The following is a 27994-nucleotide window of genomic DNA, read 5'->3' as shown; positions in this document are numbered from 1 at the left end:
TTGGTTTCGCCTTTTTTTTGTAATTTTGGCTTTCATCCTCGTTTTTCTTCAGGGCAGGTTGAGGCTTCTGATTGTCCTGGTGTGGATTCTGTGGTTGACAGGCTGCAGCAGATTTGGGCTCATGTGGTGGACAATTTGGTGTTGTCTCAGGAGGAGGCTCAGCGTTTTGCTAACCGTCGTCGGTGTGTTGGTTCCCGGCTTCGGGTTGGAGATTTGGTCTGCTTGTCTTCCCGTCATGTTCCTATGAAGGTTTCTTCCCCTAAGTTCAAGCCTCGGTTTATTGGTCCTTATAGGATTTCTGAGATTATCAATCCAGTGTCTTTTCGTTTGGCCCTTCCAGCCTCTTTTTCCATCCATAATGTTTTCCATAGATCTTTGTTGCGGAAGTATGTGGTGCCCGTTGTTCCCTCTGTTGATCCTCCGGCTCCGGTGTTGATTGATGGGGAGTTGGAGTATGTGGTTGAGAAGATTTTGGATTCTCGTTTTTCGAGGTGGAAGCTTCAGTATCTGGTCAAATGGAAGGGTTATGGCCAGGAGGATAATTCTTGGGTTGTTGCCTCCCATGTTCATGCTGATGATTTGGTTCGTGCCTTTCATTTGGCTCGTCCTGATCGGCCTGGGGGCTCTGGTGAGGGTTCGGTGACCCCTCCTCAAGGGGGGTGGTACTGTTGTGAATTCTGCTCTTGGGCTCCCTCCAGTGGTTATGAGTGGTAGTGCTGCTGTCTGTGGATCGCAGCATTTATCAGGTGTGTTCACTTTTTGCAATTTGGACTCAGCTATTTAGTCCTGCTTGATCCTTTTGTCAGTGCCAGTTGTCCATTGTTTTTGGAGGATTCACATCCCTTTCTGGTCTCTCCTGTTTGCTGTGCTTTTCTACAAAGATAAGCCCTGGCTTTGTTTCTGCTGTGGGCCTTATAGTTCAGTACGTTTTCATGTTTTGTCTTGTTCAGTTTGTCTGTGAAAGGATTTTTTGCAGCCAAGCGGTATCTCTGGAGATGCAGATACACCCTCCATGTCTTTAGTCAGATGTGGAGTTTTGTATTTTCTGTGGTGGATATTTTCTAGTGTTTTAATACTGACCGCATAGTACTCTGTCCTATTCTTTCTTTTTAGCTAGTAAGGCCTCCTTTGCTAATCCTGATTTCAGTCTGCGTTTGTCATTTCCCTCTCCTCTCACAGTCAATATTTGTGGGGGGCTGTCTATCCTTTGGGGATTTTCTCTGAGGCAAGATAGTTTTCCGTTTCTATCTTTAGGGGAAGTTAGTCCTTAGGCTGTGTCGAGGTGTCTAGGGAGTGTTAGGTACATCCCACGGCTATTTCTAGTTGCGCTGCTAAGTTCAATATCCAAATCTATCATAAAAAGAAGACTGCATGAAAGTAAATACAGAGGGTTCACTGCACGGTGCAAGCCACTCATAAGCATCTAGAATAAAAAGGCTAGACTGGACTTTGCTAAAAAAAAACATCTAAAAAAGCCAGCACAGTTCTGGAATAAGATTCTTTGGACAGATGAAACCAAGATCAACCTCTACCAGAATGATGGAAAGAAAAGTATGGCAAAGGCGTGGTACAGCTCATGATCCAAAGCATACCACATCATCTGTAAAACACGGGGGAGGCAGTGTGATGGCTTGGGCATGCATGGCTGCCAGTGGCACTGGGTCGCTAGTGTTTATTGATGATGTGACACAGGACAGACGCAGCCAAATGAATTCTGAGGTATTCAGAGACATACTGTGTGCTCAGATCCAGCCAAATGCAGCCAAACTGATTGGTTGTCGTTTCGTACTACAGATGGACAATGACCCAAAACATAAAGCCAAAGCAACCCAGGAGTTTATTAAAGCAAAGAAGTGAAATATTCTTGAATGGCAAAGTCAGTCACCTGATCTCAACCCAATTGAGCATGCATTTCACTTGTTAGGCCTCTTTCACACTTCCGTCGGTACGGGTCTGTCGCAATGCGTGGGGCCGACGTACCGACGGACGTTGTGATAGTTTTGCACAACGTGGGCAGCGGATGCAGTTTTTCTGTGCATCAGCTGCCCATTCTGCAGTCCGGGGACGAGGGGGCGGAGTTTCGGACAGACAAAAAATTTTACATTGAACTTTTTTTTGTGACGACGGTGCGCCAAAACACGACGGATCTGTCGCACGATGGACGCGATTTGTGGCAATCCATCGTGATCCGTTGCTAATACAAGTTTATGGGCAAAAAACGCATCCTGTGAGCACATTTGCAGGAATCCGTTTTTTGCCCTAAACGACGGATTGCGACGTATTTCAAAAAACGCTAGTGTGAAAGTAGCCTTAAAGACTAATCTTCAGACAGAAAGGCCCACAAACAAACAGCAACTGAAAACCACCGCAGTGAAGGCCTGGCAGAGCTTTAAAAAGGAGGAAAACCAGAGTCTGGTGATGTCCATGATTTCAAGACTTCAGGCAGTCATTGCCAACAAAGGGTTTTCAACCAAGTACTAAAAATGAACATTTTATTTAAAATTATTGAATCTGTCCAATTGGTCCCTTTAAAAACAGGGTGGCACATGTTAAGGAGCTGAAACTCCTAAACCCTTCATCCAATTTTAATGTGGATACCCTCAAATGAAAGCTGAAAGTCTGAACTTCATCTGCATCTAAATTGTTTTGTTTAAAATTTATTGTGGTAATGTCTAGAACTAAAATTAGAAAAATGTTGTCTCTTTCCAAATATACAGTCATGGCCAAAAGTATTGACACCCCTGCAATTCTGTCAGATAATACTCATTTTCTTCCTGAAAATGATTTCAAACACAAATTCTTTGTTATTATTATCTTCATTTAATTTGTCTTAAATGAAAAAACACAAAATGAGAATGAAGCAAAAAGCAAAACATTGATCATTTCACACAAAACTCCAAAAATGGGCCAGACAAAAGTATTGGCACCCTCAGCCTAATACTTGGTTGCACAACCTTTAGCCAAAATAACTGCGACCAACCGCTTCCGGTAACCATCAATGAGTTTGTTACAATGCTCTGCTGGAATTTGAGACCATTCTTCTTTGGCAAACTGTTCCAGGTCCCTGATATTTGAAGGGTGCCTTCTCCAAACTGCCATTTTTAGATCTCTCCACAGGTGTTCTATGGGATTCAGGTCTGGACTCATTGCTGGCCACCTTAGAAGTCTCCAGTGCTTTCTCTCAAACCATTTTCTAGTGCTTTTTGAAGTGTGTTTTGGGTCATTGTCCTGCTGGAAGACCCATGACCTCTGAGGGAGACCCAGCTTTCTCACACTGGGCCCTACATTATGCTGCAAAATTTGTTGGTAGTCTTCAGACTTCATAATGCCATGCACACAGTCAAGCAGTCCAGTGCCAGGGGCAGAAAACTACCCCAAAACATCAGGGAACCTCGGCCATGTTTGACTGTAGGGACCGTGTTCTTTTCTTTGACTGCCTCTTTTTTTTCTCCTGTAAACTCTATGTTGATGCCTTTGCCCAAAAAGCTCTACTTTTGTCTCATCTGACCAGAGAACATTCTTCCAAAACATTTTAGGCTTTTTCAGGTAAGTTTTGGCAAACTCCAGCCTGGCTTTTTTATGCCTCGGGGTAAGAAGTGGGGTCTTCCTGAGTCTCCTACCATACAGTCCCTTTTCATTCAGACGCTGACGGATAGTACGGGTTGACACTGTTGTAACCTCGGACTGCAGGGCAGCTTGAACTTGTTTGGATGTTAGTCGAGGTTCTTTATCCAACATCCCCACAATTTTGCGTTGAAATCTCTTGTCAATTTTTCTTTTCCATCCACATCTAGGGAGGTTAGCCACAGTGCCATGAGCTTTAAACTTCTTGATGACACTGCGCACGGTAGACACAGGAACATTCAGGTCTTTGGAGATGGACTTGTAGCCTTTAGATTGCTCATGCTTCCTCACAATTTGGTTTCTCAAGTCCTCAGACAGTTCTTTGGTCTTCTTTCTTTTCTCCATGCTCAATGTGGTACACACATGGACTCAGGACAGAGGTTGAGTCAACTTTAATCCATGTCAACTGGCTGCAAGTGTGATTTAGTTATTGCCAACACCTGTTAGGTGCCACAGGTAAGTTACAGGTGCTGTTAATTACACAAATTAGAGAAGCATCACATGATTTTTCGAACAGTGCCAATACATTTGTCCACCCCCTTTTTTGTTTGGTGTGGAATTATATCCAATTTGGCTTTAGGACAATTCTTTTTTTGTTTTTTCATTTACGACAAATTAAATGAGGATACTAATACCAAATAATTTGTGTTTGCAATCATTTTCAGGAAGAAAATGAGTATTATCTGACAGAATTTCAGGGGTGTCAATACTTTTGGCCATGACTGTATATGGACCTAACTGTATATACACTTCTCAAAAAAAAATAAAGCGAACACTTAAACAACAGAATATAGCTCCAAGTAAATCAAACTTCTGTGAAATCAAACTGTCCACTTAGGAAGCAACAACTGTTTAACAATCAATTTCACATGCTGTTTTGCAAATGGAATAGACAACAGATGGAATTTATTGTCAATTATCAAGACACACTGAATAAAGGAGTGGTTCTGCAGGTGGAGACCACAGTCCACATGTCAGTACCAATGCTTTCTGGTTGATGTTTTGGTCACTTTTGAAAGTTGGTTGAGCTTTCACATTCGTGGTAGCATGAGATGGACTCTACAACCCACACAAGTGACTCAGGTAGTGTAGCTCATCCAAGATGCCCATCAATGCTAGCTGTGGCAAGAAGGTTTGCTGTGTCTGTCAGCGTAGTGTCCAGAGGCTGGAGGCGCTACCAGGAGACAAGCCAGTACACCAGGAGACTTGGAGGGGGCCGTAAGAGGGCAACTGTTGTGAATTCTGTGGTCAAGCTCCCTCTTGTGGTCATGAGTGGTACTTCGGCTGGTTCTGTCCATGAGCTTCCTCTGGTGGATGTGAGTGGGGCTGCGGCTTCTGAGTTTCCTTCCTCAGGTGACGAGGTTAAGTCGTTAGGTGCTGCTCTATTTAACTCCACCTAGTTCTTTGTTCCTAGCCTCCAGTCAATGTTCCAGTATTGGTCTTGCTCTCTCCTGGATCGTTCTTGTGGCCTGTCTGCCCTGCATAAGCTAAGTTCTGCTTGTGTTACTTTTGTTTGCTATTTTTTCTGTCCAGCTTGCTATATTGGTTTTTCTTGCTTGCTGGAAGCTCTGGGACGCAGAGGGAGCACCTCCGTACCGTTAGTCGGTGCGGAGGGTCTTTTTGCGCCCTCTGCGTGGTTGTTTGTAGGTTTTTGTGCTGACTGCAAAGCTATCTTTCCTATCCTCGGTCTATTCAGTAAGTCGGGCCTCACTTTGCTAAAATCTATTTCATCTCTGTGTTTGTATTTTCATCTTTACTCACAGTCATTATATGTGGGGGGCTGCCTTTTCCTTTGGGGAATTTCTCTGAGGCAAGGTAGGCTTATTTTTCTATCTTCAGGGCTAGCTAGTTTCTCAGGCTGTGCCCGAGGCGCCTAGGTCTGGTCAGGAGCGCTCCACGGCTACCTCTAGTGTGGTGTGATAGGATTAGGGATTGCGGTCAGCAGAGTTTCCACGTCTCAGAGCTCGTCCTATGTTATTAGTAACTATCAGGTCACTTTGTGTGCTCTTAACCACCAGGTCCATTGTGTTTCTGAATCACCAGTTCATAACAGTACTGGAGGCCCAAAGTACTAATGCTTCTCAATAGAGGGAAATGAGAAGTTCTGAGACCATTTTTTTTTCTCTGCACTGTGTTTTGTCTTTCCTTTCCCCTAGACATTTGGGTGGTTCAGGACACAGATGTAGTGATGGACATTAAAGGTCTGTCTTCTTGTGTGGATCATCTCACTGCAAGAGTACAAAAAATTCAAGACATTGTGGTTCAGAAATCTGTTAGAACCTAGAATTCCTATTCCTGATTTATTTTCTGGAGATAGAGCTAAGTTTCTGAATTTCAAAAATAATTGCAAACTGTTTCTGGCTTTGAAACCCCGCTCCTCTGGTGACCCAGTTCAACAAGTTAAGATCATTATTTCTTTATTACGTGGCGACCCTCAAGACTGGGCATTTTCCCTTGCGCCAGGAGATCCTGCATTATGTGATATTGATGCGTTTTTTCTGGCGCTCGGATTGCTTTATGATGAACCTAATTCAGTGGATCAGGCAGAGAAAAATTTGCTGGCTCTGTGTCAGGGTCAGGATGAGGTAGAGATATATTGTCAGAAGTTTAGGAAGTGGTCTGTGCTCACTCAATGGAATGAATGTGCGCTGGCAGCAATTTTCAGAAAGGGTCTCTCTGAAGCCCTTAAGGATGTCATGGTTGGATTTCCTATGCCTGCTGGTCTGAATGAGTCTATGTCTTTGGCCATTCAGATCGATCGACGCTTACGTGAGCGTAAAACTGTGCACCATTTGGCGGTATTATCTGAGCATAAACCTGAACCTATGCAATGTGATAGGACTTTGACCAGAGCTGAACGGCAAGAACACAGACGTCGGAATAGGCTGTGTTTTTACTGTGGTGATTCCACTCATGCTATCTCCGATTGTTCTAAGCGCACTAAGCGGTTCGCTAGGTCTGCCACCATTGGTATGGTACAGTCGAAATTTCTTTTGTCCGTTACTTTGATCTGCTCTTTGTCATCCTATTCTGTCATGGCATTTGTGGATTCAGGCGCTGCCCTGAATTTGATGGACTTGGAGTTTGCTAGGCGCTGTGGGTTTTTCTAGGAGCCCTTGCAGTATCCTATTCCATTGAGAGGAATTGATGCTACGCCTTTGGCCAAGAATAAGCCCCAGTACTGGACCCAATTGACCATGTGCATGGCTCCTGCGCATCAGGAGGATATTCGCCTTTTTGGTGTTGCATAATCTGCATGATGTGGTCGTGTTGGGGTTGCCATGGCTGCAAGTCCATAACCCAGTATTGGATTGGAAATCTATGTCTGTGTCCAGCTGGGGTTGTCAGGGGGTACATGGTGATGTTCCATTTCTGTCTATTTCATCATCCACCCCTTCTGAGGTCCCAGAGTTCTTGTCGGATTACCGGGATGTGTTTGATGAGCCCAAGTCCAATGCCCTACCTCCGCATAGGGATTGCGATTGTGCTATCGATTTGATTCCTGGTAGTAAGTTTCCTAAAGGTCGACTGTTTAATTTGTCTGTGCCTGAGCACGCCGCTATGCGGAGTTACGTAAAGGAATCCTTGGAGAAAGGTCATATTCGCCCGTCGTCGTCGCCATTGGGAGCAGGGTTCTTTTTTGTGGCCAAGAAGGATGGTTCGTTGAGAGCTTGTATTGATTACCGCCTTCTAAATAAAATCACGGTCAAATTTCAGTACCCCTTGCCGCTGCTGTCTGATTTGTTTGCTCGGATTAAGGGGGCTAGTTGGTTCACCAAGATAGATCTTCGTGGTGCGTATAATCTTGTGCGTATTAAACAGGGCGATGAATGGAAAACAGCATTTAATACGCCCGAGGGCCATTTTGAGTACCTGGTTATGCCATTCGGGCTTTCCAATGCTCCATCAGTATTTCAGTCCTTTATGCATGACATCTTCCGAGAGTACCTGGATAAATTCCTGATTGTATACTTGGATGATATTTTGGTCTTTTCGGATGATTGGGAGTCTCATGTGAAGCAGGTCAGAATGGTGTTCCAGGTCTTGCGTGCGAATTCTTTGTTTGTGAAGGGGTCAAAGTGTCTCTTTGGTGTTCAGAGGGTTTCATTTTTGGGGTTCATTTTTTCCCCTTCTACTATCGAGATGGATCCTGTTAAAGTTCAGGCCATTTATGATTGGACTCAGCCGACATCTCTGAAGAGTCTACAAAAGTTCCTGGGCTTTGCTAATTTTTATCGTCGCTTCATCAATAACTTTTCTAGTATTGCTAAACCGTTGTCTGATTTAACCAAGAAGGGTGCTGATGTGGTCAATTGGTCTTCTGCTACTGTGGAAGCTTTTCAGGAGTTGAAGCGTCGTTTTTCTTCTGCCCCTGTATTGTGCCAGCCAGATGTTTCGCTCCCGTTACAGGTCGAGGTTGATGCTTCTGAGATTGGAGCAGGGGCTGTTTTGCCGCAAAGAAGTTCTGATGGCTCAGTGATGAAACCGTGTGCCTTCTTTTCCAGGAAGTTTTCGCCTGCTGAGCGTAATTATGATGTTGGTAATCAAGAGTTGCTGGCCATGAAGTGGGCATTCGAGGAGTGGCGTCATTGGCTTGAAAGAGCTAAGCATCGCGTGGTGGTCTTGACTGATCACAAGAACTTGACTTATCTCAAGTCTGCCAAACGGTTGAATCCTAGACAGGCTCATTGGTCGCTGTTTTTCTCCCGTTTTGACTTTGTGGTTTCGTACCTTCTGGGCTCTAAGAATGTGAAGGCGGATGCCCTGTCTAGGAGTTTTGTGCCCGACTCTCCGGGTTTGCCTGAGCCGGCGGGTATTCTCAAAGAGGGGGTAATTTTGTCTGCCATCTCCCCTGATTTGCGGCGGGTGCTGCAAAAATTTCAGGCTAATAGACCTGACCGTTGCCCAGCGGAGAAACGGTTTGTCCCTGATAAATGGACGAGTAGAGTTATCTCTGAGGTTCATTGTTTGGTGTTGGCTGGTCATCCTGGAATCTTTGGTACCAGAGATTTGGTGGCTAGATCCTTTTGGTGGCCATCTCTGTCGCGGGATGTGCGTTCGTTTGTGCAGTCCTGTGGGACTTGTGCTCGGGCTAAGCCCTGCTGTTCTCGTGCCAGTGGGTTGCTTTTGCCCTTGCCAGTCCCGAAGAGGCCCTGGACATATATCTCTATGGATTTTATTTCGGATCTCCCTGTCTCGCAAAAGATGTCGGTCATTTGGGTGGTTTGTGATCGCTTCTCTAAGATGGTCCATTTGGTACCCTTGGCTAAATTGCCTTCCTCCTCTGATTTGGTGCCATTGTTTTTCCAGCATGTGGTTCGTTTTACATGGCATTCCGGAGAACATCGTTTCGGACAGAGGTTCCCAGTTTGTTTCGAGGTTTTGGCGAGCCTTTTGTGCTAGGATGGGCATTGATTTGTCTTTTTCCTCGGCTTTCCATCCTCAGACAAATGGCCAAACTGAACGAACCAATCAGACCTTGGAAACATATCTGAGATGTTTTGTTTCTGCTGATCAGGATGATTGGGTGTCCTTTTTGCCTTTGGCTGAGTTCGCCCTTAATAATCGGGCCAGCTCGGCTACTTTGGTTTCTCCGTTTTTCTGCAATTCTGGTTTCCATCCTCGTTTCTCTTCAGGGCAGGTTGAGTCTTCGGACTGTCCTGGTGTGGATACTGTCGTGGATAGGTTGCAGCAGATTTGGACTCATGTAGTGGACAATTTGACATTGTCCCAGGAGAAGGCTCAACGTTTCGCTAACCGCAGGCGCTGTGTGGGTCCCCGACTTCGTGTTGGGGATTTGGCTTGGTTGTCGTCTCATTATATTCCTATGAAAGTTTCCTCTCCTAAGTTTAAGCCTCATTTTATTGGTCCGTATAGGATTTCTGAGGTTCTTAATCCTGTGTCTTTTCGTTTGACCCTTCCAGCTTCTTTTTCCATCCATAATGTATTCCATAGGTCATTGTTGCGGAGATACCTGGAACCTATGGTTCCATCCGTTGATCCTCCTGCCCCGGTTTTGGTTGAGGGGGAGTTGGAGTATATAGTGGAGAAGATTTTGGATTCTCGTATTTCGAGACGGAAACTCCAGTACCTGGTTAAGTGGAAGGGTTATGGTCAGGAAGATAATTCCTGGGTCTTTGCCTCTGATGTTCATGCTGCCGATCTGGTTCGTGCCTTTCATTTGGCTCATCCTGGTCGGCCTGGGGGCTCTGGTGAGGGTTCGGTGACGCCTCCTCAAGGGGGGGGTACTGTTGTGAATTCTGTGGTCAAGCTCCCTCTTGTGGTCATGAGTGGTACTTCGGCTGGTTCTGTCCATGAGCTTCCTCTGGTGGATGTGAGTGGGGCTGCGGCTTCTGAGTTTCCTTCCTCAGGTGACGAGGTTAAGTCGTTAGGTGCTGCTCTATTTAACTCCACCTAGTTCTTTGTTCCTAGCCTCCAGTCAATGTTCCAGTATTGGTCTTGCTCTCTCCTGGATCGTTCTTGTGGCCTGTCTGCCCTGCATAAGCTAAGTTCTGCTTGTGTTACTTTTGTTTGCTATTTTTTCTGTCCAGCTTGCTATATTGGTTTTTCTTGCTTGCTGGAAGCTCTGGGACGCAGAGGGAGCACCTCCGTACCGTTAGTCGGTGCGGAGGGTCTTTTTGCGCCCTCTGCGTGGTTGTTTGTAGGTTTTTGTGCTGACCGCAAAGCTATCTTTCCTATCCTCGGTCTATTCAGTAAGTCGGGCCTCACTTTGCTAAAATCTATTTCATCTCTGTGTTTGTATTTTCATCTTTACTCACAGTCATTATATGTGGGGGGCTGCCTTTTCCTTTGGGGAATTTCTCTGAGGCAAGGTAGGCTTATTTTTCTATCTTCAGGGCTAGCTAGTTTCTCAGGCTGTGCCCGAGGCGCCTAGGTCTGGTCAGGAGCGCTCCACGGCTACCTCTAGTGTGGTGTGATAGGATTAGGGATTGCGGTCAGCAGAGTTTCCACGTCTCAGAGCTCGTCCTATGTTATTAGTAACTATCAGGTCACTTTGTGTGCTCTTAACCACCAGGTCCATTGTGTTTCTGAATCACCAGTTCATAACAGGCAACAACCCAGCAGCAGGACTGCTACCTCAGCCTTTGTTCAAGGCGGAAGAGGAGGAGCACTGCCAGAGCCCTGTAAAATGACCTCCAGCAGGCCAAAAATGTGCATGTGTCTGCACAAATGGTTAGAAACCAACCCCATGACGATGGTTTGAGTGCCCAACGTCCACAGATGGGGTTGTGCTTACAGCCAAACACTGTGCAGGATGCTTGGCATTTGCCATAGAACACCAGGATTGGCAAATTCTCTACTGGCGCTTTGAGCTCTTCACAGATTAAAACAGGTTCACACTGAGCATATGAGAGACGTGACAGAGTCTGGAGACGCTGTGGAGAAAGATCTGCTGCCTGCAACATCCTTCAGCATGACTGGTTTGGCAGTGGGTCAGTAATGGTGTGGGGTGGCATTTCTTTGGAGGGCTGCACAGCCCTCCATGTGCTCACCAGGTGTAGCTTGACTACCATTAGGTACCGAGATGAGATCCTCAGACCCCTTGTGAGACCATATGCTGGTGCCGTTGACCCTTAGTTCCTCCTAATGCAGGACAATGCCAGACCTCATGTGGTTGGAGTGTGTCAGCAGTTCCTGCAAGATGAAGGCATTGAAGCCATGGACTGGCCCACACGTTCCCCAGACCTGAATCCGATTGAACACATCTGGGACATCATGTCTTGCTCCATCCACCCTTTGTCATGTTGCACCACAGGCTGTACAGGAGTTAGCAGATGCTTTAGTCCCGGTCTGGGAGGAGATCTCTAAGGAGACCATCCGCCGCCTCATCAGGAGCATGCCCAGGCATTGTATAAAGGTCATACAGGTACTTGGAGGCCACACACACTACTGAGCATCATTTTCTTGTCTTGAGGCATTTCCACTGAAGTTGGATCAGCCTGCAATTTGTTTTTCCACTTTGATTTTGAGAATCATCCCAACTCCAGACCTCCATGGGATATTAGTTGTGATTTACATTGATCATTTTTAGGTTTTACTGTTCTCAACGCATTCCACTATATAATTAACAAAGATTTACAACTGGAATATTTCATTCAGTGATATCTAGGATGTGGGATTTTAGTGTTCCCCTGATTTTTTTGAGCAGTGTATATATATATATATATATATATATATATATATATATATATATATATATATATATATATATATATATATATATATATATATATATACACAGTGGGGCAAAAAAGTATTTAGTCAGTCAGCAATAGTGCAAGTTCCACCACTTAAAAAGATGAGAGGCGTCTGTACTTTACATCATAGGTAGACCTCAACTATGGGAGACAAACTGAGAAAAAAAAATCCAGAAAATCACATTGTCTGTTTTTTTAACATTTTATTTGCATATTATGGTGGAAAATAAGTATTTGGTCAGAAACAAACAATCAAGGTTTCTGGCTCTCACAGACCTGTAACTTCTTCTTTAAGAGTCTCCTCTTTCCTCCACTCATTACCTGTAGTAATGGCACCTGTTTAAACTTGTTATCAGTATAAAAAGACACTTGTGCACACCCTCAAACAGTCTGACTTCAAACTCCACTATGGTGAAGACCAAAGAGCTGTCAAAGGACACCAGAAACAAAATTGTAGCCCTGCACCAGGCTGGGAAGACTGAATCTGCAATAGCCAACCAGCTTGGAGTTAAGAAATCAACAGTGGGAGCAATAATTAGAAAATGGAAGACATACAAGACCGCTGATAATCTCCCTCGATCTGGGGCTCCACGCAAAATCCCACCCCGTGGGGTCAGAATGATCACAAGAACGGTGAGCAAAAATCCCAGAACCACGCGGGGGGACCTAGTGAATGAACTGCAGAGAGCTGGGACCAATGTAACAAGGCCAACCATAAGTAACACACTACGCCACCATGGACTCAGATCCTGCAGTGCCAGACGTGTCCCACTGCTTAAGACAGTACATGTCCGGGCCCGTCTGAAGTTTGCTAGAGAGCATTTGGATGATCCAGAGGAGTTTTGGGAGAATGTCCTATGGTCTGATGAAACCAAACTGGAACTGTTTGGTAGAAACACAACTTGTCGTGTTTGGAGGAAAAAGAATACTGAGTTGCATCCATCAAGCACCATACCTACTGTAAAGCATGGTGGTGGAAACATCATGCTTTGGGGCTGTTTCTCTGCAAAGGGGCCAGGACGACTGATCCGGGTACATGAAAGAATGAATGGGGCCATGTATCGTGAGATTTTGAGTGCAAACCTCCTACCATCAGCAAGGGCATTGAAGATGAAACGTGGCTGGGTCTTTCAACATGACAATGATCCAAAGCACACTGCCAGGGCAACGAAGGAGTGGCTTCGTAAGAAGCATTTCAAGGTCCTGGAGTGGCCTAGCCAGTCTCCAGATCTCAACCCTATAGAAAACCTTTGGAGGGAGTTGAAAGTCCGTGTTGCCAAGCGAAAAGCCAAAAACATCACTGCTCTAGAGGAGATCTGCATGGAGGAATGGGCCAACATACCAACAACAGTGTGTGGCAACCTTGTGAAGACTTACAGAAAACGTTTGACCTCTGTCATTGCTAACAAAGGATATATTACAAAGTATTGAGATGAAATTTTGTTTCTGACCAAATACTTATTTTCCACCATAATATGCAAATAAAATGTTAAAAAAACAGACAATGTGATTTTCTGGATTTTTTTTTCTCAGTTTGTCTCCCATAGTTGAGGTCTACCTATGATGTAAATTACAGACGCCTCTCATCTTTTTAAGTGGTGGAACTTGCACTATTGCTGACTGACTAAATACTTTTTTGCCCCACTGTATATATATATATATACACACATATATATATATATGTGTGTGTTTTGAAGAATATTTTGTTTTAAAACAATGTGTAAATGATAGAGAACTGCTGTATGTAAAAGCTCATGTTAAAATCGCATTGTACACGGATAGCATACTGATGTCATACGGATGTTGGGTTTAAAAATTGCATTATACATGACACTTGCATGACACACATAGCACTTGTCCGTTTTATTGGTCCAGAAATCAGACCATTTTTTTTTTCGCAAATGGGTATAAGCCCTAAATGTGACTTGCGTTTGGTATTACTACTCCAAGAACAGCTGCTGCCAGCACTACCAGTGGAGTTAATGCTGATGCTAGTGGCAACCACATTCTTATCCATTACATAAGATTTTTTTTTCAATCACCCTTCCACTTCTGTTGCCTTTGCCATGATTGGGTTTAGCATGCAGTATCTTGAATCAAAATATTACATTTAATTGGCTTAAAAACTTTGTTAACACATGGTTGTGGACAAGGTTCCTTCCCTGTCCTCTCGGGGTTAATTGTATAGCCTCCTTCTGGTTTGGGGAGGGCTATATTTACCTGCCTTCATCTGGAGATCCTTGTCAGTGATACATATGTCTTGGCTGTGTCTCTGACCCCTTGTATGCTTGCATACTGTTGTCCGGTTTCTTTCTTTTGTATGACTCGGTCTGTTCTCTCGTTCTATGCTTTGCCGGTGACTCTGTGCTAATTGTCTGTTTCTGGCTCTGACCTTCGGCTTTGTACTCTAAGTTCCCTCCCCGTTTGTACTGCACCGCTATCTTCGACTCCCCGACCTCTTGGCTATGTCCCGACCACGCTTACGTCTCACCCTTTTGGCACTACAATGACCTCCCGGGTTGACTTCAGCACAATCAGACTACTCAACAGCTCCGCCGGTCACCGACGCCACTCGGCATCTGGCTCCGCCTCTGTCCACCCCCCCTGGAGGTCACATGTTTCAGGTCCTGCACTCTGGCAGATAAGCTCACCGCAGCGCTCCTTACTTTCTCTATCCTTCTGTAACACCTGCACCGACTCCTACTGTAGCAGGGCTCTTGATACACACTTAACCAATTTCTGGTTGAAAGTTCTCCCAACCTTGTCAAAATAAAAACTCTAATTAAGGAGTTTGCTACATAACTACACACTGAAAGTAATTTTTGGCAACAGCCAGCAGTATTGTTGCGGCACCTGTGATTGTTAAATTTGATTAGTCAAACAGTTGCAAAACCTTAACCTCTTGTTTCTTTTAAATATTTTTTAAAAACTTTTTTTTAAATAATGATGGTCCACCAAAATGAAAAGTAATTTAATGAAATCTACAATGTTAGGTTGGGAAAATTGCTACAATTATGCTAGCGACCAGTAACAAATATGTGACAACAATGGAAGTATAGGTGTGCGATGTATGGTATCTATGGTACACAGTTAAAACAGGTATTCCAAAAATAAAAATAGACCTTTTACATTAAAGATGAAGAAATAACAAACCACATGCCTTTACAAAATAAGATGGGACCAGAAAATATAGGCATATACAGTGGGGCAAAAAAGTATTTAGTCAGTCAGCAATAGTGCAAGTTCCACCACTTAAAAAGATGAGAGGCGTCTGTAATTTACATCATAGGTAGATCTCAACTATGGGAGACAAACTGAGAAAAAAAAATCCAGAAAATCACATTGTCTGTTTTTTTAACATTTTATTTGCATATTATGGTGGAAAATAAGTATTTGGTCAGAAACAAAATTTCATCTCAATACTTTGTAATATATCCTTTGTTGGCAATGACAGAGGTCAAACGTTTTCTGTAAGTCTTCACAAGGTTGCCACACACTGTTGTTGGTATGTTGGCCCATTCCTCCATGCAGATCTCCTCTAGAGCAGTGATGTTTTTGGCTTTTCGCTTAGCAACACGGACTTTCAACTCCCTCCAAAGGTTTTCTATAGGGTTGAGATCTGGAGACTGGCTAGGCCACTCCAGTACCTTGAAATGCTTCTTACGAAGCCACTCCTTCGTTGCCCTGGTGGTGTGCTTTGGATCATTGTCATGTTGAAAGACCCAGCCATGTTTCATCTTCAATGCCCTTGCTGATGGAAGGAGGATTGCACTCAAAATCTCACGATACATGGCCCCATTCATTCTTTCATGTACTCGGATCAGTCGTCCTGGCCCCTTTGCAGAGAAACAGCCCCAAAGCATGATGTTTCCACCACCATGCTTTACAGTAGGTATGGTGCTTGATGGATGCAACTCAGTATTCTTTTTCCTCCAAACACGACAAGTTGTGTTTCTACCAAACAGTTCCAGTTTGGTTTCATCAGACCATAGGACATTCTCCCAAAACTCCTCTGGATCATCCAAATGCTCTCTAGCAAACTTCAGACGGGCCCGGACATGTACTGGCTTAAGCAGTGGGACACGTCTGGCACTGCAGGACCTGAGTCCATGGTGGCGTAGTGTGTTACTTATGGTAGGCCTTGTTACATTGGTCCCAGCTCTCTGCAGTTCATTCACTAGGTCCCCCCGCGTGGTTCTGGGATTTTTGCTCACCATTCTTGTGATCATTCTGACCCCACGGGGTGGGATTTTGCGTGGAGCCCCAGATCGAGGGAGATTATCAGTGGTCTTGTATGTCTTCCATTTTCTAATTATTGCTCCCACTGTTGATTTCTTCACTCCAAGCTGGTTGGCTATTGCAGATTCAGTCTTCCCAGCCTGGTGCAGGGCTACAATTTTGTTTCTGGTGTCCTTTGACAGCTCTTTGGTCTTCACCATAGTGGAGTTTGGAGTCAGACTGTTTGAGGGTGTGCACAGGTGTCTTTTTATACTGATAACAAGTTTAAACAGGTGCCATTACTACAGGTAATGAGTGGAGGAAAGAGGAGACTCTTAAAGAAGAAGTTACAGGTCTGTGAGAGCCAGAAATCTTGATTGTTTGTTTCTGACCAAATACTTATTTTCCACCATAAAATGCAAAAAAAATGATAAAAAAACAGACAATGTGATTTTCTGGATTTTTATTTCTCAGTTTGTCTCCCATAGTTGAGGTCTACCTATGATGTAAAATACAGACGCCTCTCATCTTTATAAGTGGTGGAACTTGCACTATTGCTGACTGACTAAATACTTTTTTGCCCCACTGTATTTCCCACAAGCAAGTGTGTGCAAATGCTATATTCAGGTAATGTGTGTACACATCTAGTATTAGATTGTTGTAGCAATGAGAGAGCTCAAAAAATTATTTAAAACCACGAGCACAAATGGTAGGACTGGCAGAATTCACCAAATAATAATTAGAGATGATATAAGGTGCGTTCACAGTCCGGGGTCCACCGTGCAGCTAAGACACCTACTGCTTGGTAATGACGGACTATATGGCGGTATAATGTGAGTACACACAAGGGTTAGCTTCACCTGGTATGAAGGAAGCGAACCCTGTTGCATCACAGGGCCGCGATATCGCACAGAGAGCGGAAGCAAGGCGACAGGGAACTCTGCCCTAAGACTCAGGGTAAGAGTCCCTCTGGATCTCTTGTGCTCGACACTGCAACTGCGGTGCCAGAGAAAACGACTAAAGTAAATATTTACCGCACAGGAGTGTGTGCAGCGCCGCTCTGCCAGACGCCACTAACCACCCTAACTAGGGCCAGGAAAGCGCACTATCTGCGCACAGCGCCGCTCTGGCGGTCGCTGCTAACTGGATTTAGCAACTTGTGCAATTGTGCAGGATAGCACTGTTGGGTGCTAGTTAGCTTTACCATTCGTGAGCAGGAAACAACACTAGGGATGGGAATGATTCGGAGCTTTCGTCCATCAACAGGCATTCATCCACACACACAAGTTAATAGGTTTACACTAGCGCATGGCCGAGCGGCCATGCAAACCTTTTATAGCAGTAGCGCTCTGGGACCTTCCTGATGGTCCAATAGGAGCCGCAACAGGACCTGAGCTTGTGACTCCCGACCTCCAATGGGAGGTCTGTTATGATCCGGTGATCTTGGAGCAGCATGAGAACTTTCACTGGAGAAGGTGGTCACTATACTGACCGCAATCCTGAACTTAACACCGCAACTAGAAGTATCCGTGGAGTGTACCTAACAATCCTAAACACCTCGTCACAGCCGGAGGACTAATTACCCCTATAGATGGAAATAGGAATACTATCTTGCTTCAGACGAGATCCCCAAAGGATAGACAGCCCCCCACAAATATTGGCGGTGAGTCGGAGAGGAAAAAACATACACAGGCAGAAAAACAGGATTTAGCACAGGAGGCCACTCTAGCTAAATAAGACAGGATAGGACAGAGCTCTGTGCGGTCAGTATTAAAACCCTTCAAATATATCCACAGCAGAATATACAAAAACTTCCTACATCTAACTAAAGATGTAGGAGCGTATATCTGCAACTCCAGCGAATCCTACAATCAGAGCAGGAATACAAACAAAAACAAGCACACAGCAGTGTGCCACAGACACAAAAACCAAACACTTATCTTTGCTGAATTTGGCAGCTAAGCAGGAGAACCCAGAAAGTGATCCAACACTTCACAAGGAACATTGACAACTGGCAAGGGCTAATGAATCCTGCACACCTAAATATCCCAGTCAGAATTGTAATCAGCAGATACACCTGGCCAGGACTGCGACTCAGAGACAACTGCACTCCCACCTACAACCACTGGAGGGAACCCAAGAGCAGAATTCACAACAGAGGTCATCTCGTGGGCATGCTCAGTGTGGGAAGAGCAGAACTTAGTCCCCGAAATGCCTGCTCGCTGCTGAACAGTGCTGGCTACAAAGGCAGAGCCTGGTAAGTTAGCAGTATCTAAGCATACAGTATCAGCTTGAGCCAGACACTGGGATCGACGTCTCTGCTGAGCAGGTTCCACTGCAGCTGGAGGAGAATGGGAGACCGCAGTGTTTCGAGATTCCCCCTATGCAGCGGCGAGAACTCAACATCTAACATTACCCCCCCTCCTTGGACCTCGCTACATTTAAAGGCTGCAATGAGCAGCAGAGCCTGAATGTGCTCCAGAGGTTCCCAAGTTCTGTCCTCTGGGCCGTGACTCTTCCAGTCCACCAGATAGTACTTTTTGCTACGTACCACCTTGCACTCCAAGGTAGAATTCACCTCGTACTCGTCCGTGGACGAACCCGATGTCCTGGCACATGACTCTGAAAACCGGGACATGTAAACGAGCTTTAACAGGCACACATGAAAGGTGTCGGTGATTCCCAGACATGGAGGAAAAGCCAGACAGTAGACCACAGCATTAACCTGTTCAGAATCTTGAAGGGGCCTAAATAGCGAGGCGCAAACTAAGTGGACTCACTCGCAGCCTGATATTGTGGTTGGAGAGCCACACTTAGTCGCTAGGAGCAAAGGTTGGAGTGGGGCACCGATGTGCATCGGCAAAGACCCTCTCTCTCCTTGGAGGCCCGGATGGCATCCTGTGTGTGGTCCCAGATGTCCCATGCTTCCACTGCCCAGTCTGCCACCCTAGAGTCAGCGGAAGACTTGGGCATGGGCACAGGAACCCGCGGATGCTGGCCGTAATTAAGGAGGGATGGAATCTGCCCAGTAGAGTCAGCTATGGCATTGTTCAAGGCAAACTCCGCCCAAGGTAGCAGGGATGCCCAGTCATCCTGCCTGGCCGAGACAAAATGTTGTAGGTATGTGACCAGGGTCTGGTTGGCCCTCTCTACCGACCCATTCATCTCGGGATGGTACGCTGAAGAGAGATTCAGCTTAATACTAAGTAGGCGACAAAGCTCTCTCCAGAACTGAGACGCAAACTGGGGACCCTGGTCACTGACAATCTTATCAGGCATACCATGTAAGCGGAAGACATGTTTGACAAACAACGCCACCAAGGCCCTTGTCGAGCCCAGCCCAGCAGGCCCTTGTCGAGAAGACCTATTCTTGATGCAGGAGACACACGTCCGAATATAGTCTTCGACGTCATGGGCCTTATGCAGCCACCAGTATGTCCTCGCCAGAAGCTCTAATATCCCCTTGATCCCAAAATGTTTACCCAACCTGGACGAGTGAGCCCAATAGAGAACCTCTGGTCGCAAATTAGATGGCATGAAAGTCTTGCCCGGGGGGCACAGACTCTAGCAACAACAGAGCCACAGTCCTCAGACTCTCGGAAAGGAGGCTCCTCCTCCTCTGATGACACCACGAAGCAGGAGAGAGCGTCGGCGCAAATGTTCTTCTCCTCGGATAGGAAATGAAGGGTGAAGTGGAACCGGGAGAAGAACAGGGACCATCTAGTCTGGCGAGAATTTAGCCGCTGGGCTGTTTGCAAATACACCAAATTCTTGTGGTCAGTGTAAACTTGGAAGGGAAAGCGAGCTCCCTCAAGGAGGTGTCTCCACTCTGAAAAGGCCAACTTTATTGCTAGCAAATCCCTGTCCCCGATGGAATAATTCCTCTCTGCTGATGTGAAGGTCTTGGATAAAAAAAAAGCAAGGATGCTTCTGACCTTGAACATCCTTTTAGAAGAGGACCACTCCAGCACCGACGGATGAGGCATCCACCTCAATAATGAAGGGCTTACCTACATCGGGGCTATGCAGAATGGGAGCGCTAGCAAAATGGGACTTAAAGGGACTCTGTGACCTGAATTTGGAGGGAACAATTTTCAGCCATAGGGGCGGGGTTTTGGGGTGTTTGATTCACCCTTTCCTTACCCGCTGGCTGCATGCTGGCTGCAATATTGGATTGAAGTTCATTCTCTGTCCTCCGTAGCGCATGCCTGCACAAGGCAATCTTTAACAGATAAGAAGGCCTTGGAGACCTCCTCGGACCACAATTTGGGATTTGCACCCTTCTTGGTGAGGGCTTCCAAGAGAGTTACCAAAGTGGAGAAGTGGCAAATGAACTGGCAATAATAATTAATGAACCCCTTAAAGCACTGCACCGCTTTGAGAGAATGAGATTCCTGCCAATCCATCACTGCTTGTAGCTTGGCAGGATCCACAGCTAATCCCTGGGCTGAGATGATATAGCCCAGGAAAGGCAAGGACTCCTGCTCAAACAGACACTTCTCCAACTTGTCATAGAGGGAGTTTGCCCGCAGAAAGTCGAAGACTCTGCAAACATCTCTCCGGTGGGAATTTATATCTGGAGAGTCGATAAGAATATCATCCAGATAGCATATCCCAGAAGATGTCATTCACAAAGTCTTGGAAGATGGCTGTGGCACTACAGAGCCCAAAGGGCATCACCAGATACTCATAGTGCCCATTCCTGGTATTAAAAGCCGTCTTCCATTCGTCCCCCTCATGGATGTGAATCAGGTTGTAAGCACCCCGCAGATCTAACTTAGTAAATACCCTCGCCCCTCGTAGTCTATCGAAGAGCTCAGATATCAAAGGCAGAGGGTACTTATTCTTAAGAGTGATGGTGTTAAGACCCGGTAGTCAATACTGTACTTGGACACAATACTCCTTTCTTCTTTTGCACAAAGAAGAACCCCGTCCCTTCAGGTGACACTGACTTCCTAATGAATCCTGTTGCCAGATTTTCCTGGATGTATAGTGACATTGCCTCCATCTCCGGGAGAGACAGGGGATAAACTCCTCCCTGGGGAGGCTCTGACCCAGGCAAGAGATAAATAGGACAGTCATAGGGGCAGTGAGGTGATAGAGTCTCTGCAGTTCTCTTGGAGAATACGTCCGCATAAGACCAATAGTGTTTGGGGAGAGAGGTAAGATCTGCGGGTATCTCTATTGTGGCAACCTGAATGCACTCCCTCAGACATCTGCCCTCACAAGATTTACTCCATCCCAGAATTTTCCCAGAGGACCACTCTATAGGTGGAGAGTGGTAACGCAACCAAGGTATCCCTAGCAGAATCTCGTCTATTCCCTCAGGAATGACAAGAAGGGAAATGATCTCCTGATGGGATGGAGACATGGATAATGTAAATGGGATAGTCTGGTGTTTAATTTGTGAGGGCAGTGTCGACCCATTCACCACTCTTACGGTCACTGGTTTGACTAGCATATCCAGGGGCATTGCGTGCAGTTGGGTGAAGGCTGAGGACATGAAATTTCCCTCCGCCACGGAGTCCATACAAAGCTCGACCGTAAAAGTGGAAGGGTCAAAGGTAATTGTCCCCTTGAAGGACAATTTGGAGGAAAACGCCGCTGTGTCTAGTGAACCTCCTACTACAGTTACTAGACACGTTCGTTTCCCCTGCCGCTGTGGACATTTCTTGGTATAATGTCCTGACTGCTGGCAGACATTACAGACGATGGGTATTCGAGCGGCCCTAGACTTAGGACCTACTCGAGAAACCTCCATGGCCTCATAGGGCTTGGACACCTGAACAGGGGACTCCAGAGCCTTGGCGAAGGTAGGTGCCAGCCGAAACCTCTGCCTACACTGGGCTCGCTCAAACCTCCGCTCGTGAAAACAGAGGTCAATGCGAGTGGATATGGATATCAGCTCTTCCAGTGTGGCGGGAATCTCCCTAGTGGCCAAGGCATCCTTCACATGGTCAGCCAGTCCTTTCCAGGGCACAGGGATAAGGACTTTATCAAGCCACTCCAGCTCAGATGCCAAAGTCCGGAAGTTAACGGAAAAATGTCTGACCATGGATGAACCCTGTGTCAAAGCCAGCAGTTGGAGCACCGAATCATGGGTGACACGAGGTCCCAAAAAGACATGTCTCAGAGAGTCGAGAAACCTTGGAACACTCTGCACCACATGATCGTCACGCTCCCACAGTGGCATTGCCCACTCCAACGCCCTGCCCGACAACAGATTTACAATAAATCCCACCTTCGCCCACTCCGTGGGAAAACGTGCAGCCAGGAGCTCAAGGTGTATTTCACACTGACTCACAAATCCCCGACACACCTTACTGTTACCAGTAAACTTATCATGTAGTGGGAGACGGGATAAGGTCGGAGCAGGGGTGGCAGTGGACAAACTGGCTGCAGCTACACTAGCAGCCTGAACAGCGACTACGGTAACATCCACAGCCGAGGTTGTACACTCAAGAGCCGCTAACCTACCCTCCAGCTGTTGGATGTATCGGTGTAGACGCTGTTTGACTACCATTACAAGCCAGATCCTGGCACTAGTGTAATGTTAGGACTGGCGGAACGCGCCAAATAATAACTAGAGAATATATACGGTGTGTTTGCAGTCCACCGTGCAGCTAAGACACCCGCTGCTTGGTAATGACGGAATATATGGCAGTATAATGTGAGTACACACACGGGTTAGCTTCACTCAGCATGAAGGAAGCGAACCCTATTGCATCACAGGGCCGTGATACAGCACAGAGAGCGCAAGCAAGGAGACCCAGAACTCTGCCCCAAGACTCAGGGTAAGAGTCCCTCTAGATCTCTTGCTCTCGACACCGCTACTGCGGTGCCAGGGAAACAACTAAAGTAAATATTTACTGCACTGGAGTGCGTGCAGCGCCGCTCTGGCGAACACCTCTAACCACCCTAACTAGGGCCAGGAAAGCGCATTATCTGCGCACGGCACTGCTCTGGTGGTTGCTGCTAACTGGATTTATCAACTTGTGCAATTGTGCAGGATAGCACTGTCGGGCGCTAGTTAGCTCTACCATTCGCGAGCAGGCAACAACACTAGGGATGGGAATGATTCGGAGCATTCATCCATCCACAGGCATTCATACACACACACACACAAGTTAATAAGTTTACATGCGAACCTTTTATAGCAGTAGTGCTCCGGGACCTTCCTGATGGTCCAATGGGAGCCGCAACAGGACCTGAGCATGTGACCGACCTCGAATGGGAGGTCGTCCCGTAGGCATGCTCACTTTTGGAAAAGCAGGACTTAGTCCCTGAAATGCCTGCTCGCTGCTGAACAGTGCTGGCCAGTGGCGTAACTACCGCGGTCGCAGCGGTCGCCAGTGCGACCGGGCCCGGCAGGTCAGGGGCCCGGCAGGCAGGCTCGGACTGGCAGTGCCTCCCCCCGCTCCAGGGCCCCCCCCCCCGCCGCCGCCGCTGCCGCTGCCTTGAATACTCACCCTGCTCCAGCGATGGTCTCGGCGTCTGCACTGCAGCTCGTTCCTGCTTGAGCGGTCACGTGACACCGCTCATTAAGATCATGAATATGCGCATATTCATGATCTTAATGAACGGTGTCACATGACCGCTCAAGCAGGAAGAAGGTGCTGCGCCGGCGCCGCCGCCTGGAGTCGGGACAGAGCGCGAGGGATGTCGGCACGGCCGTGCAGTGGGAAGACAGGCGAGTATGACGGGGGGACGGGGGATGAAGGAGGACATAAGCCGGCGCGCCGAGCAGGAGCGGAGAGATAAGCCTGCATACAGGGGGGAATATAAGCCATGCAGGGGGGAATATAAGCCATGCAGGGGGGGATATGAGCCATGCAGGGGGGAATATGAGCCATGCAGGGGGGGATATGAGCCATGCAGGGGGGGATATGAGCCATGCAGGGGGGAATATGACTATGAGCCATGCAGGGGGGAATATGAGCCATGCAGGGGGGAATATGAGCCATGCAGGGGGGGATATGAGCCATGCAGGGGGGAATATGAGCCATGCAGGGGGGAATATGAGCCATGCAGGGGGGAATATGAGCCATGCAGGGGGGAATATGAGCCATGCAGGGGGGAATATGAGCCATGCAGGGGGGAATATAAGCCATGCAGGGGGGAATATAAGCCATGCAGGGGGGAATATGAGCCATGCAGGGGGGGATATGAGCCATGCAGGGGGGAATATAAGCCATGCAGGGGGGGATATGAGCCATGCAGGGGGGGATATGAGCCATGCAGGGGGGAATATGACTATGAGCCATGCAGGGGGGAATATGAGCCATGCAGGGGGGAATATGAGCCATGCAGGGGGGAATATGAGCCATGCAGGGGGGAATATGAGCCATGCAGGGGGGAATATGAGCCATGCAGGGGGGAATATGAGCCATGCAGGGGGGAATATGAGCCATGCAGGGGGGAATATAAGCCATGCAGGGGGGAATATGAGCCATGCAGGGGGGAATATGAGCCATGCAGGGGGGGATATGAGCCATGCAGGGGGGAATATGAGCCATGCAGGGGGGAATATGAGCCATGCAGGGGGGAATATGAGCCATGCAGGGGGGAATATGAGCCATGCAGGGGGGAATATAAGCCATGCATACGGGGGGGGGGGGGGAATATGAGCCATGCATACAGGGGGGAATATAAGCCATGCATACAGGGGCGGAATATGAGCCATGCATACAGGGGGGGAATATGAGCCATGCATACATGGGGAGATATGAGTCATGCATGCAGGAGGGGTAATATGAGCTATGTATATGGGATAGGAGGGAGATGAACCATGCATACAGGAGGGGGGTCATTATACAGTATTGAGCATTATGTGGGATCATTATACAGTATGGAGAACTGTGTGGCCATTATACACTATGGAGCACTATGTGTGGGTGGTCATTATACAGTATGGAGCACTGTCTGGCCATTATACAGTATGGAGCAATGTGTGGCCATTATACACTATGGAGCATCATGTGTGGCCATTATACACTATGGAGCATCATGTGTGGCCATTATACACTATGGAGCATCATGTGTGGCCAGTATACAGTATGCAGCATTATGTGTGGCCATTATACAGTATGCAGCATCATGTGTGGTGGCCGTTATACAGTATTGAGCATCATGTGTGGCCATTATTCTATGGGGGTTACATTGAGTTGTATGGCAGGGCTGCAGGGGGGGGGCCCCATTTGGAAGTTCGCACCGGGGCCCCTAACTTTGTAGTTACGCCACTGGTGCTGGCTACAAAGGCAGAGCCTGGAAAGGTAGGAGTACCTAAGAGCATAGTATCAGCTTGAGCCAGACGCTGGGATCAATGTCTCTGCTGAGCAGGTTCCACTACAGCTGGAGGAGAATGGGAGACGGCAGTGGACATGGTTTGAGATTCCCCCTGTGCAGCGGCAAGAACTCGACACCTAACAACATTTTAGTAGGTGAACGCTATTAAGTAGTTTATGTTGCATGATTAAAAAAGTTTAAAAAACTATAATAAAAGCCGACATGTCAAATAGGATGAGACCAAAAATGTCAATGGAATCATGTCCCAATAGCAAGTATGTGCAAGTGGGTTCTGTATTCAGGAGGCGTGTGAATGTTCCTAGTATTAGACTATTGGAGCAATGAAGTGGGAGTGTGCAGCATCTGAAAACTTGCTATACAAAGCACAAAAAGAAAAAGAAAAGAGACATACCAAAACCTGGGGACCACCCTAAATATAAATATATGTATAAATTTTATTTATATGAATCCGAACAACACATACCACATAGACAGTAGAAAGAATATAAAACCAAAAGGATTAAAAACACCAATACTAGAGACCATCCCAAAGAGAGAAGGTGAAAATAAGACCCCCTGGACCCCAAACAATGGGTCTAGTATGCACTTGACAAAGAATACATCATATATGAGTAGCTATACAATAAGTAGTTATAGGACATGGGACAAGAAAAAAGGGGGTACTGGTAATGTCAGTATGGACAGAGTATTATGCCCATAAACCTAATGAAAACCAATACAACAAAGTGGTTGGTTGATCAAAGTGCTACAATAACATTTATATGCACATATATGAAAAGCCCACCCAAAAGAAAAAATAAAAAATAAATAAATGGTAGACCTTATATAACCAGCCAAACTGTACAAAAACATCCAGTACCCAGGTATTGACAACTGAATAAATTGATTCAACTGCTAGAGGACACATACATATATATCCAGCATATAGCCGTAATGCATGAAGAGTGGGGAACTAACCCCATCAGTACAAATAAATGCCAAATATATCTACCACAGTCGGATGCATAGTGTCAAACCACAAAAGACAAAAGGTGTAGTACCCACACAAAACTATCCATGAGGAAAATGCGCTGTAAGGCCAGAATATGTATAACAATAAATAAATAACAGAGTAGATTGCTGTCATCCACAGCGCATATACACATGGAGAGAGAGTGGATACATAACCTATTGAAGCGTGGTAGGGGAGCCCGAGAAGACCAATAACGGCTGCTGATCTAAAAAATCATGCTCCAAGTCCCATGTCCGAACAAAAAGGAAGTGCGAGACCCGAAGGAGGGGTCCGGGGGGGGTTAAACACCCGACGCGTGTCGCCACATCTGTGGCTTCATCAGGGGTAGGAAGTGGCATCTGAAAACTTGCTCTCACCATTTTTTTTATTTTGTTGCCGATCCTCTCGATAGTATAATGTTCGAATTTGCAGAGAACAGCGGATTTCAGGAAATTCAAGTCATATTCAAATTTATGTACATTTCCATATATCGGTTTTAGGGGGGGTTGTTTCTGTCAGATTCCCTTTTAATGTTTTGTTACTTTTTTTTCATTAAAGAAATTCCAATTTTGGAGCAGAAATTAACAAACTATTTCAAAGTGTTGAAGTTCTAAAGTGTTCAAGTAAGTGGTTTCCATTTTTTTATTATTATTCTTAAGCTTGAAGAGGTCCAGGTAGTCTTCCCCTATCCTGAGCCTTTTATATACAGTATCTCATAGATTTGAAACATATAAATTAAGAACTCAAATAGATGGCCTGATATTCTATTAAACTAAAGGAATTAATATAGTATAGCCAAAATATTAACACCAACAATAGCTTACACAAAAGACCAGATTATGTGAGGAAATAGTATTGCATACAGTAATGATGAGTAGTGTTGAGCATTCCGATACCGCAAGTATCGGGTATCGGCCGATACTTGCGGTATCGGAATTCCGATACCGAGATCCGATACTTTTGTGGTATCAGGTATCGGTATCGGATCCATAGGGATGTGTAAAATAAAGAATTAAAATAAAAAATATTGATATATTCACCTCTCCGGCGGCCCCTGGACATCACGCTGGTAACCGGCAGGCTTCTTTGTTTAAAATGAGCGCGTTTAGGACCTGCAAATGACGTTGCGGCTTCTGATTGGTCGCGTGCCGCTCATGTGACCGCCACGCGACCAATCAGAAGCCGCGACGTCATTCGCAGGTCCTAAATTCCTAGAATTAGGAGTTTAGTGAATGAGAATGACGTCGCGGCTTCTGATTGGTCGCGTGGCGGTCACATGAGTGGCACGCAACCAATCAGAAGCCGCCGCCGGAGAAGTGAATATATCAATATTTTTTATTTTAATTCTTTATTTTACACATTAATATGGATCCCAGGGCCTGAAGGAGAGTTTCCTCTCCTTCAGATCCTGGGAACCATCAGGATACCTTCCGATACTTGGTGTCCCATTGACTTGTATTGGTATCGGATATCGGCGATATCCGATATTTTTCGGGTATCGGCCGATACTATCCGATACCAATACTTTCAAGTATCGGACGGTATCACTCAACATTAATGATGAGTGTACAGTGTGAGCAAACATCAAGTATGTGTGATGCCCCAAGGTCCTGGTCATCACAGTTGCATTGTTTTC

The 27994-nt window shown here is 46.2% G+C and overlaps 1 protein-coding gene across 6 annotated transcripts in view; it reads left to right on the top strand.

Annotated features, from left to right (window-relative positions):
* LOC138664640 (NXPE family member 2-like) overlaps positions 1-27994 on the top strand; it is a 353512-nt gene that overhangs the window by 237503 nt on the left and 88015 nt on the right. For all 6 annotated transcript variants that reach the window (XR_011318373.1, XM_069751521.1, XM_069751522.1 and 3 more), the window contains one exon: positions 26917-26981. Coding sequence is in view for 5 of the 6 variants with exons in the window: in XM_069751521.1 (XP_069607622.1) it covers positions 26917-26981 (65 nt within the window). In the remaining variant the exon portion in view is untranslated. The remainder of the gene's footprint in view (positions 1-26916; positions 26982-27994) is intronic.

The sequence above is a fragment of the Ranitomeya imitator genome, chromosome 2 (genome assembly GCF_032444005.1).
Source record: "Ranitomeya imitator isolate aRanImi1 chromosome 2, aRanImi1.pri, whole genome shotgun sequence".
NCBI lineage: Eukaryota > Metazoa > Chordata > Amphibia > Anura > Dendrobatidae > Ranitomeya > Ranitomeya imitator.
The sequence above is the reverse complement of the archived record's forward strand: the minus strand, read 5'-3'. Positions and strand labels throughout refer to the sequence as shown.